This window comes from Anser anser (genome assembly GCF_964211835.1).
Source record: "Anser anser genome assembly, chromosome: 6".
Lineage (NCBI taxonomy): Eukaryota > Metazoa > Chordata > Aves > Anseriformes > Anatidae > Anser > Anser anser.
In genome coordinates this window covers 11,962,868-11,983,772 of record NC_139726.1, presented here as the reverse complement: position 1 = coordinate 11,983,772, position 20,905 = coordinate 11,962,868, and the positions used below count along the sequence as shown (strand labels likewise).

The window sequence follows — 20,905 nt, the reverse complement described above, 5'->3', positions numbered from 1 at the left end:
TAGAGGAAAACATTTCCTCAGACAAATTAGAGTCATTTTTTAAGTGACTTGGGCAGTTGGAAGCTGAACACCACTTCCCTCCAATGATACTCCACCTGCAGACATGTTTGAGTGTTGCCCTGCTTTGTGTTATAAGTTCAAAGTAACAGATCAAAAAGTCACATTTTTCAGCATTGAACTTGGCACTGGGAAAAGATTTCATCTCATCAAACTACAGTCCTCAAAACCTAGCTATCTGATCACTGTCCTAACACACATCCTCATGAGCCATCATATTCCTAACTGCACCATTTCTAGACTCATGACTATCAGTGTAGCCCAATCCTTCTGTTGCACACTCCTCCTCTCTCCTTACTAAAGCAGAGAAAAGAAAGAAAACAATGCCTGAAAATTAGGGATATAACAGACCACCCAACAGCAGGCAGTCATAACAATGTATTTCCTCTGTCACACTTCCTACAATGAAAGGATCATTAAAATCAATGATCCATACATAGACACTTAGCATTACACCCACAAGCATGATAGAGGGAGTGGAAGGGGGAAGGGATAGACAGGGAATGGTATTTTTGTAAAAGTGTGGGGCACACCTTCTTTGTAGGTCTTAATGACAGCTCCAGATCTGCAAACAACCTTTCATTGTTCCTGTTGAATTTGTCAGCCATCATCTAGTAATGAAGAAAACAGCAGCCTTTAAAAGCAAAAGAAGGCCAAAATATTTGTGATAGAAAGCAGCACTGAAGCTATCATGAGTTCAGTGAGCATACAGAAACATGTCAATCATTGTCAGACGCTCAAGAGATTAAAAAGGACACAAAAGCACAGTAAATGACAGCAGTAGGATGATCAGTTCTTTATATTGGCTGTTAAGCCACCGAACTGCTCAGAGTACCACCAAGGGAGGTCCGGATCACTACTCCCTGTAGCTGATGGGATGGATATCAGGCTAGAAATTAGAAAGGAGGCTGGCTTTGAAGGACCCAGTAGGCAAGGAGAGAAAGGGAAGTGTCTACAGCCACCAAGATCAAAGTATCATCAGTTCCCAGCTAAGAGGAGACTTTCTGGAAGGTCCAGGTACCACCTTGCCCCATCCCATCTCACGATTCACTGCGTGATGCCATCTGTGAGGTGTGACTTGCTGGAAGGGGAGGACTTTGCTGTTGGGGTGGATGGCTTTCCCTGCCAGCAGCCAAAAACATACACCTGACAGAGCCTTCAGAAACAGTCACTGCAGGATGGAGAGAGGAATTTTTCCTTACTGTGCTATATGCCAAATTGCTAAGGTACCTGTCACTCCAGGAGCAAAATGTCTCTCTACTGTTCTCTGCCCTGCTTTGCAAAACCTTCAGTCACACACACGCACACACACAAAGACAGAGAAGACCCTTGATCACAACCTACTCAGATACTCTGCTGTGTTCAAGCTGTTAATAAATAATTGACAGTGGGTCCCAGAACAGACAATGTCACTGTTGGCCCCCATCAAGTACTAGACATTTGGGAAATTTGTGTTTGTGTTCCTTTTCTGGTTTTGATTTGATTTTCTCACTCCCTTCCCCCTCCAGTTGCCCTAAAGCTGCAAGAATAATATAGGATCTGTCTCATCCAGTATCTGTGACAAGCACAGCTCTGCACGCATGGCCATGCAGAAGCAAGAGGTCTCCAAGTCTCCTGTGCCTGGCTGACGAGTGTGAATTAACTCCATCACCAGGCATTTCAGTTCCAAGAGAGAATTGCTGCTCAGTAAGATCCAGACTGCCCTTTTCCCCATCCTTCTTGTTTATTTATGGGTTTTATTTCCCTATGTACTCTGTGCTGCAGCATTAAGGGAGGTAGTGGGGGAACTTGAGAGCTGCCTGCCTTGGTCAGCAATGGCAGAAAGGATCCTGCTACAAACTGGCACCATGCTGAACCCAGTGCTAGGCTTCATGAAATGCGAAGATACTTATAAAAACCCCCACCCCAGAACCTTCCTTTATGTTTTCTTTTGCTCTCCTGTTTATAACAGCAAAGGATACTGTGAGGGTGGGATTAGCAGTGCCAGCACCTTCTGGGAGCAGGATGGCAATGGTTTAGTACAGACTGAAGAATAAGTCCGCTTGTTCTGAAATGGCAAAAAGGAATTGTTACAGCCTGGCACAGCCTGATATCATGAATCACAGACAGATTTTCCCCTGTGCTTCTGCCTGATTCCAAGTTTGTGTGTTTACATTTTCACCCTGCATGGCTCCTTGAGTATTACTGCAATGCAAGAAATCATGAAGAGCAGCATTGTCCTGTGGCTGGTGCCTCTGCCACCACCCTGCTGCTTGTCCAAGATCTGCTGTCCTACTTTGTCTTATCTGTCCCTGCTGCAGTTCATCTCTGGTCTAGAGCAGTGGTGCTGTTAAGGTCACTAGATGGTGTTTAGTACTTCACCAGATGCATCCAGTGCCTCAAAACTGCAGCTTTGGGGATATTTGGAGACCCCTGGAACCCACAGGCAAAAGGAAAGATGGTGCAGTCAGGCATCTGGATTTGATGCCCCAGAGACGCCCTCTCAGTTTAGCCTGAATTTCCCAAAGGCTTTCATGGCCTTAAGTGAGGCTGTTGCTAGGCTGAGCACTGCAGATGGACATTTACATTTCAGTCTTTCTCTGCAGCAACAGGCACATGTGTTTGACGGAAGCAACGGAGTGTATAAGAGTGACCAGTTGTTCCTGACACAACTGCACTGTTTTTTCAGTCTCTGTTTGCTAATGGAACCTGAGAGCAAAAAAGACACTAGTAGTTCTTCATTAAAGTCATCTGCTCTCTCTGCCTGTTTATTTCCATTTTGAAAAGGCCACCTTCATAACTCAGAGCAGCCTGCCCTCCTCGCTGTTACCAAAGAGAATTTCAAGCAGGCTTAGACTTTATCCTCTTTCCTGACTAATAGATCCTCGATTCCAAAACACCACTCTGCACTCTGCAGGACATGGGGAAAAATTGCAGCAAGGGGATGCTCAATAGGAAGAAAAGATTCGTGCTCTCCAGAAGCATAAATACTCAGCATACAGGCTGCAACTTTTGGCTCTCCTCATCTCAGCCTAAGATGTTTTGTTGCAAATTTATGATGCCATCTTGAGTACCAAGGGTAGCTTCCTGGCCCTTTTTTTGTTGTTGTTTTTTTCCTAGCTGACAGATATCTGCCCATATCTTCTACTTCTGGTTCTGATTTAAAGTTGTCTTTGCCAGTCAAATTTAGCACTTGCTCATTCAAGATGACTGAAAGTAAGGCCAGGTGTGGGAAAGCAGCTTTGAGTTACATTGTGCAGCTTGTCTCTGCATGTCTCCTGCCAAGGACATGAGGTAGTTATACTGGCTGCTTCCCATGATGTCTTGCAAATCTGTAAGAATTAAATAAATAAATAAATAAATAAATAAACAAATTAACTAACTAACTAATTAATTAATTAATAGTGGGGGGAAGGGGGAAATTCATTGACAGGGAAGCTTTTAAGCTGGGAGGTTTTTTTGTTTGTTTCATTTCTTCTGATTTTACAATTAAGTTGCCCAGGCCCCAGTTAATTCCAGGACAAGCCTAGATTAAGAAGTAATGCAAGTCATCTCCCACGTATGCTTGTTAACCTGTGCTTGGGGAACCTGCGAACTGTGCAAGTGAGCAGAGAGAAGTTGCCCAAGCCACACGCCTGCCTTGTGGGGAAGAATTCATCTCACAGGTGCATAAGGGAAGTAGAAAAGCAGTGGGTAAGGCAAGCAATCTCTTTCCTGCCATGTAGCCAGGGGTTATGCAGTCTGCTCAGTCGAAATTTCCTGAGCCAGCTGTTATATGCCTATTTCTGCATTCATAGCCCTGGATGGAGGAATGTGATCAACTGTCTGGGGGTTTTGATCTGGAGGTTTTGACCCATTGCTAATTGCTAATACTTGTAACAGATGCAATTAGCATTCCATAGCTGAGCTCTGCTTTTCCTTAGCTTTTTTACTTCTGTTGCTGAACTGCTCCACTGGGTGCTCTCATGTAACGGTGAACTACCTGTCTCAGGCTCTCCTTGGACAGCAGCAGTAGCCACCAACTCTGGGCAAGGAAGACTGCAGGGCTGTGCTTTGGAAGCCTCTGCTTACTGCAAAAGAAAAAAAAAATGCAGCCCTGTGCTGCTGACTGCCATCACCAAGTGACAGCGCTGGCATGACACCCACCTTCACAGGGTGCTAAGGCCCCATTCCCCAGGAGACTACATCAAAACCAGATGAGCTACACAACAGATCCACACACAGATTTCAGCCCATGCCAGAATGGCTGAGTGCAACCATCCTTCGTAATGCCTGCAAGAGCTGTTTGTTGGTGGCCAGATGTCTCCTATACCCAAGATGGTATTTTTGGAAGATGCTTGTGGGTTGGTGTTGGTTGCTTGCTTGCTTTTGCAGAAATTCTGCAAGTTAAATCCAGACTGAAACAAGCACTTTTATACGGAAAGAATGAGCACCCCTAATTTGGGGTCAAAAATATACATACCTGGGAACGGTGTGTTGTCTTGAAGGGTGTTAGAGAATCTAAGCCAGAAACCAAACTCCTTCAGCCATCTTCAACTAAAGGACCAAACAGAAATACCATACTTATTTCACTTCATTTTCCCTCTTCCATTCAACATTAGTTGATTCCTTACAAAATACCCAGATATTTTTCACATATTTGTAAGCAGGGTACTTTAGTCCCAGCCCATCTCTATCAAGCAGATGAGAGAATAACCATTCTATTTTCTACTTTACAGTCGCTATAAGGAAACTCATAATTCAGCCTTCACGTACAGCAAAGTTCTGATGAAATTTAATGGAATTGTAAGTTCTCTTTATGTACATACTGGGAACTAAAGGCAAAGATGTGAATTCATTTGCTGAGGGACATTTACAATCCCTATCCACAAAATAAAGACAGAATGTTTCATGCTTTTTTTTTCTTTTTTTTGTGCTTTTTTTTCAGAAGTCTGATGCTTGTTTCTGCAAAATGTGAATAAATAATATGAGAAACATAATTTCTTTTAGACCTCTTGCAATACATAAGGTATATAAAATTTATTATATAATGTTAAAGTACCCAGATTAATTTCCTGAGAAAAGTATACATATTGAAAATTTCTAAGTTGACAAATACTATAGCAATAAGACTAGAAAAAGTTCTTGTTCAGCTCTCAGAATCTGTTTCCAGCTTGGGAATCACAGAGCTGAAATGTTTGATCAGACATGATCACTACAGCCAGGGAATGCATTTTCAGTGGGCAGTTTGCAGTTTCCAGTTAATTTCATGTCATGAAATTGTGTGTTGTGGCTCAAAAGGCTGCATATCACCGCATTTACACTGTGCTTGCTGGGGTGGAGACAGCATTCAGACATGCCACTGATCTTGAGTAAATGGCCTAAATCATGCAAAGATATGCAGAGATATACTCTGCTCGATGTTTAAGCTTAGATAAATGCATAAATCTGTGCCAGATTGTTGCTGGAGGAGTTCCATCAATATAGATTCATAAACAAATTAACTATCCTCATCTGGAGGGCCTGGTTTGCCACCGCTGCAATTTTTGAACTTTACTGTGTACTGAAATCACAGCAGTGTAAAAATAGAAGAGAATGATGTTTCAGGCCTAGTTTGCTCTCATTTCCTATGAAAGTGTATTAATAGGTAATTTGTTTTATCCTTCAAGGCATTCAGGGGCAAGCATGACATAATTCCAAGAAGGATGATAAATTGCCAAAAGATTTGCAAGATATGTTTCTGAAAATTGAGGAAGATGATGTTATTTAATATAGTGTGGTAACCTCATGTTCTATGCTTAGTAGTCATGCTTGGGTCTTTCCACTGGGGGCATTCACTATCTCATTATCTATAAGTGTTTCTTTAATGTTGAATTTCTCCTCCACCCACATTCTGAATTCCTAACATATTTCATTAGTACATCATCTCTAATATCATTTAAAGGAAATAAAACATAACACATGATCATTACTTATTCAAAACAGTCACAGTAAGAGAGAGTAGAATTTAGCAAGAATTTAAGTTTTTAAGACATTCAGCTTTTTTTTTTTTTTTCCTGATGGGAATATAATGCTTGAGTGATAGGAGAGCAAAAGCTCTATTTGCTGCACAGTCCAAGCAATGGGTTCTAAGTGAGAAGAGGTGGGAGGCAAAGCTGATGCTAACAAAGTACATCTGGTGGTAACGTGACCCCAGAGCACATACCTCTTGTCTGACATGACAGCAAAAGGAAATCTTCATCTCCATCCTGCTGCTGAGGGAGAGAGTCACAGAGAGATGCAGGCTCTCCTGCCACTGTCTTTGGTGGGAGCACAGGAACACACCACACCTTCCAGACCAAGGCACGTATCCTGGTTGCTTCCACTCCGGGTGATCCTCTGCACTCTGGGGCAGTCTCGTTTTGCCTGCACTGAAGACACAAGGGTGAGGTCACTCCTAGCCCTAGCTTCACACTTGGGTTCCCCTCCTGGACACATGGTCCTTGACAAACCGTGGAGCAGAATCCATGTAGGAGCCATCACCAAGGCAGTGTGGACAGCTGGAGAAGCAAGAAGCTGGAAGAAGTTCACAAGAAAAGGGGCACAAGATTGACCAATATGTCTCAGATGATAGTGAGAGCGTGTGTGAGAGCAGAGCCCAGATCTGAAGCACCAGCCAGTGTCTGAGGGGCAATCCCCACGGCAGGGGCTGGCCCCACCAGCAGTGGCAAGGAGCAGAGTTTGCAGCTGTGGATGTCCTCATGCTGCAGAGCTGGAAGAAAAGCTTTTATCCAAGGCTAAAATAGGCCACTAGCAAAAAGTTCAAATGTAGTGCAGAGATTACCCATGTTACTTACTTGCTGCTGTTTTTCCATGTGTTTATACAGCTCTGCCAAATCAGCCACATTCCAGAGAGGGAGATTTGGAGAAAAGCAGGGATTTAACATCACATTAAGAAGCTGCTTACTGAAACAGTGAGATGCCGACTGAAACTTGGCATGAAATAAAACTGACTGCATCTCATTCCCTAAATGCCTACCCTAATAATGGTGTTTATCTGTTGAGTACAATGCAAATTTGAGTTGCAGGAGACAGCAGAGACCTAAAGTACAGGGTGTTCTGCAGAAAACTCAAGTTATTTTCAATGCTTTAGATTTGTGAAGTGGTTTGCTGCAGTCGCTGGGATGTAATAGTCCTATTAATGAAGGCCTGAAAAGTCTTCCTTTTCTGCTGAGCCACAAAACTTTCTGAAAAGAATAAACAATAATAGCAAGAATGATACACGGTTATATTTATTTTAATTACTATTATTGCTTCAATCATCATTACCATTATTATTTCACTCTACTCAGGAACCAAACTGTGACTAAAACATCATATTTGAATGTTATCATCCTCTTCAGTATTTTAAAGGTGCCCATTAATGCTGGTTTTGGAAGGATGCATATCTCACAATAAAACCCATTCCCAATTGACAGCATCCTGAGATTTAATGTTCCCTCTGCCCTCCTGGGATCCCCGTGTGCTGCAAATGATTTTGTGCTCCAGATTTTCTTCAGCTTCTTCTACATTTGCCAGTATCATTTTGGTTCTTCGAATTTCATCACTGGGCGTTGAGGATGAAGTCCACCATGTGATACACTTCATCCTTTCTCCCATTAGCACATACGTCTTCTAGCAGTATTCCAAGAAAAGCTTTTACCTAATAATAATAATAAGAGCATTGTAAGTTTATAGTTTTACTTTTTCAACTTTATCTGATGTGTAGTTCTTATTTTTTTCTCAAAGTCAAACCACCAGCTATTGTGAGCTATTTTCAGCACTGCAAGATGTTCAGTATGCTGCTACAGGAGCAGGGAGGCTGATCACTCATCCAGGTGTTCTTCCAGCCCCACATCTAGCCAGATAAAAAAAAAAAAGAGAGAAGGTAAAAAGCAAAAATTTCACTTTTTCACATCCTCAGCCCAGTTGCCCTTTCCCTCCCAGTTCTACCCCTTACGCTGGGCAGAAGTATTGTAGACATGGTCCAAAACAGAGACTGGTCTCCAACTTGTTCCTCTGACTTTCTTCATTTGAGCAGCTCAGTCAAAAATGCCCCTTTCCTGTTTGTTTGTTTTCTTGGAAAATATATTGCTACTGCCTACAAAATAAATGCTGATTGATTAAATTTTAGCTAATTTCCGCAGTTAAGAGATGACAACAGCGACAACAAAGAAACAGCAAAAACAGAACAAAAGTGAGGCTTTAGTAAATTTTGACTGAAGTATTTCACATTGCAGACTTTTGACTCACCCGGTTTCCCCTTGGTGTTTTGAATTTGAACACACTCTCTTTGACTTGTAGGCTTAATTGATCACATTCTGCCCAAGGAAACACCCTCCAGAGTGGATGAGACTGCAAAGTACTAAGCACTTAAATTTAAATACTTGTACTTTTTTCTTCAGGGCAGCATGGACTGTTCATTCCTAAAGAATTCAAACAATTTTCACACAGCCTTCATCATCTTTCAGAAAGTATATTTACAGAATTAAGGGCTGGTCAGAATTAGCCCCTAACAACCTCAATGTACCTTTCATGAGTTAGATATAGTTGCATGTCTTTAGCTAAATTACAGTTTAGATTATTATATTTTGTAAACCCAAATTTCTCACAGTTCCAGCTATATCTTCTCTTTTTCATCACCTCCACCGCCTCCCTTGCCTCGTGAGAGATGAAGAAAAAGTGCAACCTTCGTCGGTGATTTCATTCTTAAGGTAAGTTGAAATACTGATTTTTTTCTGAAGCAGACGTCTCTGAAAGAAATGTCACTTGCAACATTTTTGGCTCAGCTTGACTTTAAGTTATGCCCATTTGTCCTACCAGAGAACGGAGTTTGCATGGGCCATGCCCCAGCAGCCATCAGCCAAGGTCCGGTCCTCCAGCAGCAGAAAGCAGCAACTTGAGATGCTTGACAATAAAAATCTCCTGAAAAAAATATAATTTTTTAGAATTAGTAGTAACTACATCAATTTCAAATCAGACAGCTTGCAAGACCTTTAATTGAACATGATTCTGTGAGAACGCATTTTCTTTACTGAAGGAGAGCTGCTATTTTCTGTTAGGGAAATTTTATGCTGTGTAAAAACATTGTGGGTATGATGAATCAGAAAGAAATTTGATTTCTCCAAGCAAAATGATATTAAATAAATCATTGCCATTCTCTGTGAGACATTTCCATGTTTTATTTTTAAAAAATTAAAATCAGAAATTCTCTGGGATTTGCTTAGGTTTGGGGTTGGGCTTTTTTGTTTGTTTGCTTGCTTGTTTTGCCATTACATCTTCATATTTGTGCAGAAAACCTGGCTTATTTAACACTGGAAGAGTTTACAATCCAATTTTCTGTCAAAAATAGTTTAGGCAGAATATTTTTCAGTAAGTCTTAGTGAAGAAGTTTTGACATTTTGCCTTTCAAGTTATATGTTTATCATTTGCAGAATTACATTAGTCTTTTCACTGCAGACTCCATGTAGGTTTAGATAACTTTGCTGAGAGCATAGTCAGCGTATAACTCAGAAGACAAGTATGGAAAAACATTTTTTACAATTACATATTATTTTAAAAAATTTATTTTTTTTTTTTTTTAATGAACATAAAGCTAATCACTGAAATAGAAAAATTAGGAAAATCTGCTCTCTGCTGCTGCATTTCTTGTTGCAAGACATTTGTTTAATTTTATGGAAAGTTTATTGCATTTTGGAAATACCCATGTGTTTCTCTCTATTAAACATAATGTTTATGCAGGTGAAAAAATAACTTATTATGTGGGACAACTCTTTACTTGACATGCAAAAAGAACATATTCCATTCATAACGTATGTCTAGCTCAAGTATAAGGGAAAATGACACATCTCATGTCCTGCTTTGCTTTGCCTTTTTTTCTCCCAGGTACAAAAGTAAAGCAACTGTTAGCATAGCTCTGCTGATAAATTCAAAACCCGTCCTCTTTTCGCACACAGAAAAATAAATAAATAAAATAAAGCAAAACGTGTTTCTGCTTCGATTGAAATGTCAAAATTTTCCATGACTTTGATAGGTGCTATAAGGCCCTAAATACATAAATGTGAGATAATTCTTGGGATTTCAAGCACCAGCTTCTCTGCAGAGTGCATTCTCCAGGCTATTCTCCAAACGCTGTTCTCCAAAGAGTAACCGCAGATAATAGAAAGTAAATAAATGCACACACACAAGCCCTGCATTAACAGCTGCCTCCTGCCTACCTTTCTTCCATCAGCACCCTGTGGTCCTGTTACCTCCTAGGGCATGGCAGCTGCATTCAGTCATGTGTTGACCAGGGTACATTTCCCTTTGGTTGCCTGATTTGCACAAGCAAAGGGAGATGTACCCCAGTCAACACATGACTGAATGCAGCTGCCATGCCCTAGGGGATAACAGGACCACAGGGTGCTGTCCCTCCTTTCCCCTAGGCCTGGGGAAACCATGACGGGAGGCTGGAGCCAGCATGCCCGGTATGTAGGAATGGCTCCCTTGCGTGGTTACCAAATCCTGCCGCCCTGCTTGCAAGGCCACGGATACTTCATCCCATCTTTTGAAGAAAGGGTCTCTAAAGCTGTGTTCTCTCCTGCTGTGGAGAAGTGGAAGCCACAACAGACCTTTTTTACCCATCACAAGTCCCACCAAGATACTTTCTCTTTTCTGGTGCCCTTCTCCCAGCCCTTCCCCAGTGACCGCTGAACCTCTGAAGTTCCTTCCCACTTCAGCCTACCAAGGTACCTCTGCTGCAATCCTCTGATAACCAATTTCCTAAACGCTCCTTGACATTCAGATGCATTCCCAGATGTAAATGTTGATAGCAATCAGTTTCAAATCCAGCCTTTGCCCTGGCAGATCATTAGCCTGTGAATAAAACATGGAGATAGATACCTGGATTTCTGATCAGCAGTAGGTATGTTGATGACTTTCATGTGAGGCACAAATTGTAAGTGTGACAGGACTCATTATCTATAAATCACCGGTTGGATTGTGGTTAACTTCCCATGGTAACAAAGATAAAACACATTCTCTCTCCCTCATTAGCTGAGCACTGACAAAGCACTGCAGGGATCTTTCTGCTGCACAGAAAACATCTGCCTGGATTCAACTTCAGGAGGCCTCTCACAAAATCGTTTCATCTGAGGTCTCTCCAGATGAAGCCACACATTGCAGAGCAAGGTCTGTCACCCGCCCCTGTGCTGGGGCAGCACAGACACCCTCACACAGACACTTCACACTGGTCCAAAATGTCCCAAGCACCAAAAATAAAACTTCCACCCCCCCCACCCCCCCACCCCCAATTGGGTCACAAGTGCTTGACTCACAGCTGTCAAAGGAGAATTCAAGTGGGATTTCAAATATGGCTTCATCTTCTTCTGAAGAGGTTTCAGCTTAACCCCGCTCTCAAAAAGGTTGATCCATCTGGGCACTTTTCTCTCTGGCTCCATCAGAGCCTCATCCTTCTGCAGTAAACTACCTGTAAATTTCTACAACACTGTCAATACAGGACAAAACTGCTTGTGTGCTCAATATGCTGGGACCTTGGCTTTTTATCAGCATTTCTTTACAGTTTCTCCTACCATGTGACAGGGCAGTAAGAACATCGAGGCAGGAATTACACATTAGCAGTGGCTTCCAGGCAGGGCTCTGGGATGAACATAGTGCTGGTCCTTAGCTGACACGCAGAGATGATATTGCTGTACAAGGAGACCTGCACCCTATTTGCATTCATGAATTCACACATTAAACAACCTGAAACCTTCTAAGAGCATTTCACTCTGAAAATAAATCTTTAGGATAACCACAACTCAGAAAATACACAGAAAATCCACAGAAAATCAAGGACAGATGCTCTTTTTCAGAGAAACAGCAGAGGATTTGAACAATCAAAGAAATGGCTGGAGAAGAGAAGGCTGTGAGGTAAATTTTCCTTGATATTACCATAGCATACCTGTGATGATGCTGGATCACGATTTTTTTTTCATATTTTTTTTTAACAGATAATATCAATGAGTCATTACAAGATTAGTAAGAATGTAACTATATTCTTGTACAAAAAAAAAAAAAAGTTCTCCAATGGAAGCCTGGGAATCTCCTTACATCTCCTAGTTTCTCCCTATTTTTTGGTACGTTCCATTTCAGTGTTTAATAATATGATGCCTGCTTACCCAGCACTGGACTTGATGACCCAAGTTCATGTCTGGTCCTACATTTCAGCATGTCATGTTCCTGACAGTTTCAACAGGCTGCACGAATAACCCCAATTAATCTCTTGAAAGATAAGGAAGAAGAGGGCGTCAGATCCCTGCAAAGTGCAAAAGCAGTCAAAACAATCCTAAAACCTTGAAGGGGATAAACATCACTCTTTTCATGACCTTGAAACCTGAGAAATCCCCAATACAACTGAAAATTGATATGAGAGATTTTGCTTTTTAGTCCTCCCAAAAGTGAAAACGCATTTGACAGGTGTCACAACATCCTGACTGCTGCCTCGCCCCCAAGGATCACAGGCAATGTACTTACTTGGCAACATCCTGACTGCAGGTGGCAAACCCCGCCAAAAGGAAACCCCACACCAACAATCTTGCTCAAGGTCCAGTGTGGAGGGCAAGCAAGGTAACAGCTGGCAGCAGTGCCCCTCAGTTGCATCTGTAGAGAGAAAAGCTCACACAGTAACTTGAAGGCTACTAAAATGTGGATAGATCAAACCTGGCAAAATACAGCCACTGTTCATCTAATAACAGCCTTCTCTCTCTGTGAGGTGGTTTTAAAGCATTTATTTTTTTCCCCAATTTTAGATGAAAATAAAAATACCAGGAATCCCACTTTTCCTCATAGAATGGACACACGAAAATTTCATGCAGGTCTAGCAGTAATACTTACTTTCAATTTCAAGAAGAGTTCCAGGGAAATAACTGTCAGTCATGTTCATGTCAACTTCTCTACGCTTTTCTTGTTAACTGGATTATCCTCTTGAAGCTTCTCTTCTCCCAGTGCATCCTTCAGTCCACCATTGCCAGTGAGCTGTCAAGGTATAAAACCAGAAGAAAGTGAGCAATGAAAAGAAAGAAAAATGAAAAAGAAAAAAAAAAAAAAGAAGAAGAAGAAAAAAATGGCAAGATGCAATAAGAAAGACCAGAAGGAGACCACAGAAGTGGGTCTCTACCCTCCTGATTTCTCCTGCAGGCTGCTTATCTGCCATGCTCCTTATATATCTATATGCCCATACTCTATAATGTCTACACAGATCTTACCCTTTCAGAGCTCCCTTGGAAAGGCAAATATATTTCTAATGAGGACAACTTTTGACCTTGTGTCTGCTATGCATATCCTTTTTTACTCCTGACTTCTATCTTCCCATAGTGTGACCCACTTCGTTCCTGGCCAGGAACAAAGGATGAAATCAGTATGCTGTTTGTTCTAGAAAGCAAATTCCTTTGACCAAGAGTTTCAAAAGCCAGTTGACAAAACATTTGGTGTCCATTTTGAGTTTTTTTGCAGCTTTCTCAGAACTCTCTTGGAGAAACCCTCCCTAGGACATAACAGGTGGGCACCCAAAACGCAAATCTTCTGGGAAGTTCCTATTTAACTTTTTTCTTCATTTCCTTTGTGTGTTTTTTTTTTTAATTTATTTTAAATTTTTTTTCTTGAGGCTCTGAGGTGATTTGTAGAGAGATGACTTTTAACATTACAAATGCCAGGAATGATAGAGAGAAACACAGATTTTTACTATTTAAGGAAATCAGAGAGCTAAAGGGATTTCCTGAGTTACTATATTCTCTCCCTGACACGTGTCCTAAAATCACGAAATCACACTGTGAACAAGCTCCAGTTTCCTGCTCATGCTGCCTCTTTCCCCAAATAGTTTTCCATACTACTGAGCAATTCTCCCACTTTCATGATTTCTTGCAGTGTTCCCAGCAAACACAGAAGAGCTCCCTGCTGTGCTTTGTATTTCGTCACCCTTCAAGCTCCATCTCTTCTGGGCACTAGCCACTCTTCTTTCTACATGACTCATTTTACAGCCAGCCCTTTTACTGTTTTGCTTGATTTCCCTCCCACTTGTTACAATTTGACCCTTCTTCTTTTAAAAAACACTTTTCCTCCCAAACTGTCTCCAGTTAAGTTAGAGGTGGCAGTGGAATAAATTCCTTCTTCCTGCTTGCAATACACAAGACTTTTGTTAACATTACCTCAATATAGCATTTCTCTTCTTTGTGCCTGTCAGCCCCAGTTTATCATCCCCTCTATAAATCCTGCCTCCCTTGTCCTTCTCAGTGGCACTACCACCCCTTTAGGATGATTATGAACTCAGTGGAACACTACCAACTACTTAAAGGCAATAAAAGAGATGTGTTACACTTTATCTTGAGCTCAGAATATGTTGGGGTCTCTAATTCTTTATTGGTTTTACTTCCCCCTTTTTTTTTCCCCTGCATCTAACAGCTGCTTGCAACAATAGCAATGATAACAACAAAGCAGTTGAAAATGTTATTTTGATTTAATGAGCCTCTATTCTGTAAAAGAGTCAACACTTTCCACAAATAACTGCAGTGCTTCCTGTAAGACTATTAGGGAGAGCAGAAAAGTTTGTGATAGTAGCAGTCTTTTCTCAGTCACTGCATGTCCTTTGGGGACTGATGGAAGAACAAAAGGGATGCATTGTTTAACAACTGATAAATCTAGTGCACAGAGTAAAAGACTCTAATAACTTCTATGGTAGCAGAACAGGATCTTTTATCTTAAAACAAAGGCTCTCATTATTTCTCACATGATGACAAAATGTTTTCACAATATACAGTGGTGAACGGTGTTTCACCATTTATGCAGGTGTCCAAGACAAAAAATTCCCTTCGCAGACAGCAGGCCCCAGACTAAGACTGTTGTGTCAGGAGACAGAAATAGTGCTTAGTGAAGGTCTGGAGATCATTCAGAGTGGACAGAATTTGCACAGGAATTATCAGGAGTGCAGGAGGATGACAATTTTAGGGTCAGGAATACATAAGGAGCAAAGACCACCACTCTTTGATTTCCAGAGCTTGCAGGTAGCATTGTAAGCACCAAGGCCATTCCCACAAAAATAAATAGGGGGCAGAAGAAAGCCCAAAGGGCCAGCCACAGGAAAACCACATCTTTCACACATATAGGCAGTTTGACGATGATGCGTCTCTTTCACGTCATTGATAAGACCTGGCTTCTCTAAATGTTAATTCAATGAGATTGAACTGTCTCACTGACTAGACATACACATGCACATTTTCATAGACATACACATTTGCACATACAGCTTTCTTAGTTTCATTTGCATATGATGGTGAAAATCTCAAAAAGATATTCAAGATATTCAGTTGCAATAAAAAGCCTTCCCAGCACTGAAGAATGCAGTGTAACCTTCAGTAGTTTAGTTTCATGACAGGAAAGCAACTTATTTCTTGTCTGAACATTAAGGGTGAACCCTGCCCCCTGACATCCAGTCAGAGACATTTTAGGCAGTCACAACTTACTCTTTGCCAACAAAGATCCAACCACGGGGCTGCCACACGCCCACCCCTCCGCCGCCACCACCCCACCCTCCCCTGTCTGCCTCCAGGGCTTCGCCCTCGCTTTCTCCTAACGATGCAGCTGGGCGTCACCGCCCCTGCACGGTTCTAAGCTTAAAACTTAATCTCTAAACTTAAGATTTATAAAGCAGAATTTTAATGGATGGTTTAGAGAACTAGTAGGGAAGATAAGTAGTTTGAAACACAATAAATAGATGTAAGAACAGGGTGAAGGTGGAATTTGATGGAAGAGAGCCAAAGATACAGGATACATGTAGAAGTTTGTACTTTATATATATATATATATATATATATATAAAATCCTGTAAATTAAGATTTCTCCAGTCACCAGAATCAAGCACTGATTTTCTGGGCCTAAGGGTCTTCAATTTCCACCCTTTTTCTGCTAGACAGAAAAAAAAAAAATCATCTTTACCAAACTTTCAAGACATATACATTCAATTATTTTTGTGTGCTAAAACCTCATTGCTTCATAGCGTCAAGGCAGGCACAGGTCTCCCACAGATGTTGTGCCACAGCTGCCTACCCCATACAGAAATCTCAGGCATCCTACCATCACCCAAAAGAGACTTAAGTTTCTGGCTTAAGGAACTGAACTGACCTCCACCCTGTCCCACACGCAAAAACCTGTCCCTGAAGACTTTTATCTAATGGTCTTAATCTGGAGCTGAATCCTACAGAGGCAAGTTTCAGTTGTTCAAGCATAGGTCTCTAGAGCCATCCACGACATCCACATAGGGCTGCCAGAGGTACCTCAGGACCTATAGGAAAGTCACTGTATTCTGGAGTACAGGTGTAAGTCAGGTGGGTTATGCACAACATCACTTAATGTTGTGCAGTGCAAAGTAGAAATACTCATTTTAACTACTGTGTGTCCAGGTGATCAGTCAAGTTAAACTCAATCAGTTTATTGATAAAGTACCTAAAATATATATAGTCAGAGAGACAAAACTTTTGCTTCCAAATCCATAACTTTTGGTTTGGTCTCAGGTGCTGTAGAAGCTCGAAGCAAAGCCAGATAAATATGCAGAAATCGCTAACAACATTTATCTTCATCGTTGATTACACTTAACAAACTTTCCATCACGTCACTTAATTCCCGCCTGCCTTCTTCAGAAGCATAAATTAGAATGTCAGCTACAAGAACACCCTTCAGAAACTTTCCTTCAGAAACAACCAGATACAGACAGCATTCCTGAAAATAAAAAGAGAAAAAAAAAAAAAAAGGGAAAAAAAAAGTGGGGAGGAGGGGCTGGGGAGGAAAAGCAGAAAAGAATACAGAACATAAACCTCATCTATGTTTCTGTGTTTCCTATCAATAAAGATGGGAATCAACAGCTTAATGAATTGTAAAAATATTTAATATTTACTCAAGCTCCAAACCTAACTTGTAAGGCATTATAGAAGTTTGGTTCGTTGCTTGTCCAGTCAGTAGTAACCCTTTATCCTAATAAACACACATTCTAAAATCAACATGTAAGTAATAAATGAGCCACCAGAGCTCTGAACAGGTTAGTTTTGATGTCAGAAACAGGCTGTTCATAATCATACAGAGCTTTTCATAAGCAAGCTGATTTGCTCCTCAATGGCTTTTCAATTTGTGCTCTTTGTTTATAGCCATCTCAGGCACTGTGCAGTATAGACATAGCTATAGAACAAGCTACCTTGTGGTACCATCCCAAGACACATCTCCTACAGTACAACCAACATCCCATTCGTATCTTATTGAAGTCAAAGGCAAATTTTTCATTGATGCCTGTGTTTATTGCTTTTGTTTCCAGGTTTTCTGTGTTACTTTATCTGCCACAGACGGATGGTGTTGTGACAACAGATGCTTTCTGAGCTCGTCAGTTAGTGCTGCATATTCCCACTTGAATCCCTGGTTGTTGCTTTTATCCAGCTGTCTGATTTGTGCATTTCTAAGGCATTAATCTATAGCAGCATCAGTTGATCTGGAAATGATTAGAAATGGAACAAACACCGATGTTTTGTATTGACTTTTAAAAGCAATCCTCCTCTTCACACTGAGTGAAGTGATGGTAACCTATGGGCACAGAGCCATGCAGGAGCAGAATTATCTTTTATGCCACAGGATTATGTCAGATGCCAGTGACCTTTATTAAAGCACCAACATATGGGAAATATGACCTCAGAGGAGAGATTGAAAGAAGTAGCACTGTTTAATCTAGAGAGTAATGAGATACGTGACAACAACATTCAAATATGTAAAAGATAACTTCAGCGAGCAATCTGTTCTCCATAAGCCACTTGAGAGATGACAGGAAATATTGAGCTTAAAGGGCAACAAGGGAGGTTTAGACTGCATGTTAGGAAAGTTCTCCTCAGTGTAAGGATAGAGAAGCACTGGGAAGCTGGGGAAAATTGCTCACAGAGGTTGCCTGTCCAACCTATCAGAGAAGCATTTCCCAAGAATGGTTCATGTCAAACCACTCATGTCTGAGGTCAACCCACAAGACTGGATGGCCAAGAGAAAGTTTGTCCAATACTGTCTTCTAGATTTCAAGGATGATGTGGTATAAAGGCAGGGAGGAGAGTATAGCAGATCTGTAACATCTTAGAATTCATGTGAAACCCTTGCTCCAGATGTTCCCATGGAGAAGGCTGAGGCTATACGTATGTACCTACTTGTCATTCCTCCCTCTGGATGGACAGGACAAGCGCAGTTGGAGAACAAGATCCACTGCCAAACTCCACTGACTTGGACATAGATTTACACTGCGGTCTAGTGCCAGACCTAAGTTACAAGTTAGACTTGAACTTTATTAACAAAGAAATAATTGAGGAGCAATTTGGCATATATGTTAATAGGGAGGGTATGTCTTTAAAGAAAATATCACCTAAGATTTTTGTGGTGGGTTTCTTAGTCCTGTTGCATTTTGCCATGCAGCTGGCACATGTGATCTTAGCCAGGAAACTGCTGAATGTTGGCAAATTCATAGCAGAAGATAAGCTGTACCCCAGCAAATGTTTCATGTTATCTAGGTTTATCTTTCTTCCTGAACATCCTTAGTAAACAAAGAGGGACAGAATATAGGTTCTTTGTCAAATGCTTAAATCCAGTTCCTGTCACTTTCCAACCGGACTTCCCCTTGGAAAAAAACAATAAGCAAACTTTTGTTATTGATATTGCTGAGCTGGATCTGAACCAAGCAGGTGCCCTGGTGACATTTGAGTAGCAGTGATTTTTGTTGTTGTTTTTGAGTATGACTTTGAAGCAGCAAGATTCAGTGCTCCACATCTCTTATTGATTTTGGCTGCTGAATGTTTTATGACAAGGAGTTGCCCTGCATGAATTCTGAATAGGAGATCAATAGGCTGCTTAGGATGTCATGCTGTGTTCAGCTGACTGACGCACTTCCTCTTCATTGCCACCACCCCGCTAACCCTTTCCCCTCAACATCCCATTCAAACTTGTCTGTTTTCCATGTGCATCCTTTGAATGGTCTCACCTGAGGTGTTATAACCTTTCTGATGTGCATTCTGATAGATTGGACACTCAATTGGCCTGTGACATTTCCTATTACCAATATAATTAGCACCAGGGCACAGTCTGCAGGGAGGAAAAAAGTGAGTTCAGAAAGAACCTGCTTTCCTTCAGTCTTTGAAGTTTCCATCCCAAGAATGCTTTCCTAGAAAATAAATAATTTGCATAAACAGTACAGTGTTTCTTCTCTTTTCAGAGGCATATAGGTTTATGTCTCATCTTTATTTGGTAATATTGTTAGGGATTTCATTGGACTACATTAGTCTAAAATAATGTTTTTCTGAGCTTCTAGAAACAGCTATGCCGTTTCTCATGTTTAGTACCCTCAGCTGTTCTGGGACTGGGCACAGAAGTGCTGTAACCCGTATGGAGAACTCCATCCTCTGGGAATCGGAGGTCTAGTTCCTTCACACCTGCCCATCCATCTCTAAACTCGGAAGATGGTCAGTGCAATAGCAAAAGAGACATGAAAGGAGTGTCAGAGATGAGGAGGAGGCACCTTCTCTGAGAATTGGATATAGATCAACTCATTTCATGAAACCAACACATCATACAGTCAGTGCTTGACGTAACTCACTGCAAAAAGTGTTCACCACAACAAAACAGTACTAGTCCCAAAATTTTCTCGGCCATGCCATAGCTCTAAGAAAGCAGCAGGCAAGGGCAGCTGTGGCTCCTGGAGGTCCGGGATGAGCAAAATACCACCCCACGCACCCCCTCCAGTGACAAGACAAGTTGTAAACCTGCATTTCTAGTGTTTTCCTACATTGCTTTTTCCCATCTTTGGTAGTATTTCCTCTTCTCATAAGCCAGCTCAACCACACTTCTTTATTCTCCAGAGAAGCAAAATTCAATTCTGAGTCACTGCCTTGAGTCAGTTCAGATACAGCAATTGCCCATCAGATTAGATTTTAAGGGAGAAACACTTATAACTCCCACCACTGAACTCTTCAGTTCCCTCCTGTTTCTCAAAAGGATACATTTGGTTCAAAAGCTACATCTGAATTTATGAGCAGTGAATAAATATACAAATGAACTTTTTAAAAGTATCAGTTCCAAAAACTCTTGTTCTATTCTGTTACTTATATTTATAGCGGAGAAGGGATTAAGCAATATAGCTCAGTTCCTATCCCAAATGGCTGTCTAGGGTCTAGATACTAGTGAACTTAATCCAAAAACTATTAATGAAGCAACCAAGAAGTCATTTTAGGGACTCTTCTGTTAATTAGCACCTTCAAAATAAAGGGAAAAAAAAAGAAAAAGGAAAAAAGAACATGAATCTCAGGAAGAAGGAATCTGTCAGACAAACACGTCAGAATACGCATCTAAGTATATCTGTTCTGTGCCATTTCCAAGAGTAATAATTAGTCAACTGTCATTAACTGCAGCTGCAAATTCCCTCCTTCACTCTGTTGTCAATTGATCATCTTCTTTTTCCCAAAAGGAAACAGTGTAAGGAAAGGAGACAGTTCCAAATGATTCCTATAGGACATGTTTATACTTTCCCAGGAGTAGCACCATTAAAGCTTTTATATAATAGAATATTACATAAATGATTATACTGACATAAGACAGTACATATCAACAGGCATATACAATCATTTTCAAATCTCTCCCCAAACCAGGTCTTAATTTTCCAGCCAGGCTGTACAAAGAATAAATAAATAAAATAAAAAGTAAAAAATTTAAAATTGTCATCATCTGCCCCAATCTTATGGGCAGAATAGAAACAGAAAAACTAAAATCAGGCAAGATTTTGTGTTCAGTTAAATATTTACCCTTTATGAAAAAATGTTGACTTCCTTTAAAAATATTT

At 40.9% G+C, this 20,905-nt stretch overlaps 1 protein-coding gene across 1 annotated transcript in view; it reads right to left on the bottom strand.

Moving 5' to 3' along the window:
• Nucleotides 1-20,905, bottom strand: part of LOC310901732 (uncharacterized protein) — a 139,175-nt gene that overhangs the window by 28,492 nt on the left and 89,778 nt on the right. Inside the window, exons 4-13 of the mRNA XM_083841967.1 lie at nucleotides 12,907-13,047; nucleotides 12,547-12,672; nucleotides 11,349-12,328; nucleotides 10,757-10,887; nucleotides 7,994-8,958; nucleotides 6,221-7,891; nucleotides 4,499-4,572; nucleotides 4,019-4,106; nucleotides 1,082-3,368; nucleotides 591-668 (exon numbers count right to left, since the gene is read on the bottom strand). Coding sequence (XP_083698093.1) covers nucleotides 591-668; nucleotides 1,082-1,096 — 93 coding nt within the window. The 5' untranslated portion in view covers nucleotides 1,097-3,368; nucleotides 4,019-4,106; nucleotides 4,499-4,572; ... (4 more) ...; nucleotides 12,547-12,672; nucleotides 12,907-13,047. The remainder of the gene's footprint in view (nucleotides 1-590; nucleotides 669-1,081; nucleotides 3,369-4,018; nucleotides 4,107-4,498; nucleotides 4,573-6,220; nucleotides 7,892-7,993; nucleotides 8,959-10,756; nucleotides 10,888-11,348; nucleotides 12,329-12,546; nucleotides 12,673-12,906; nucleotides 13,048-20,905) is intronic.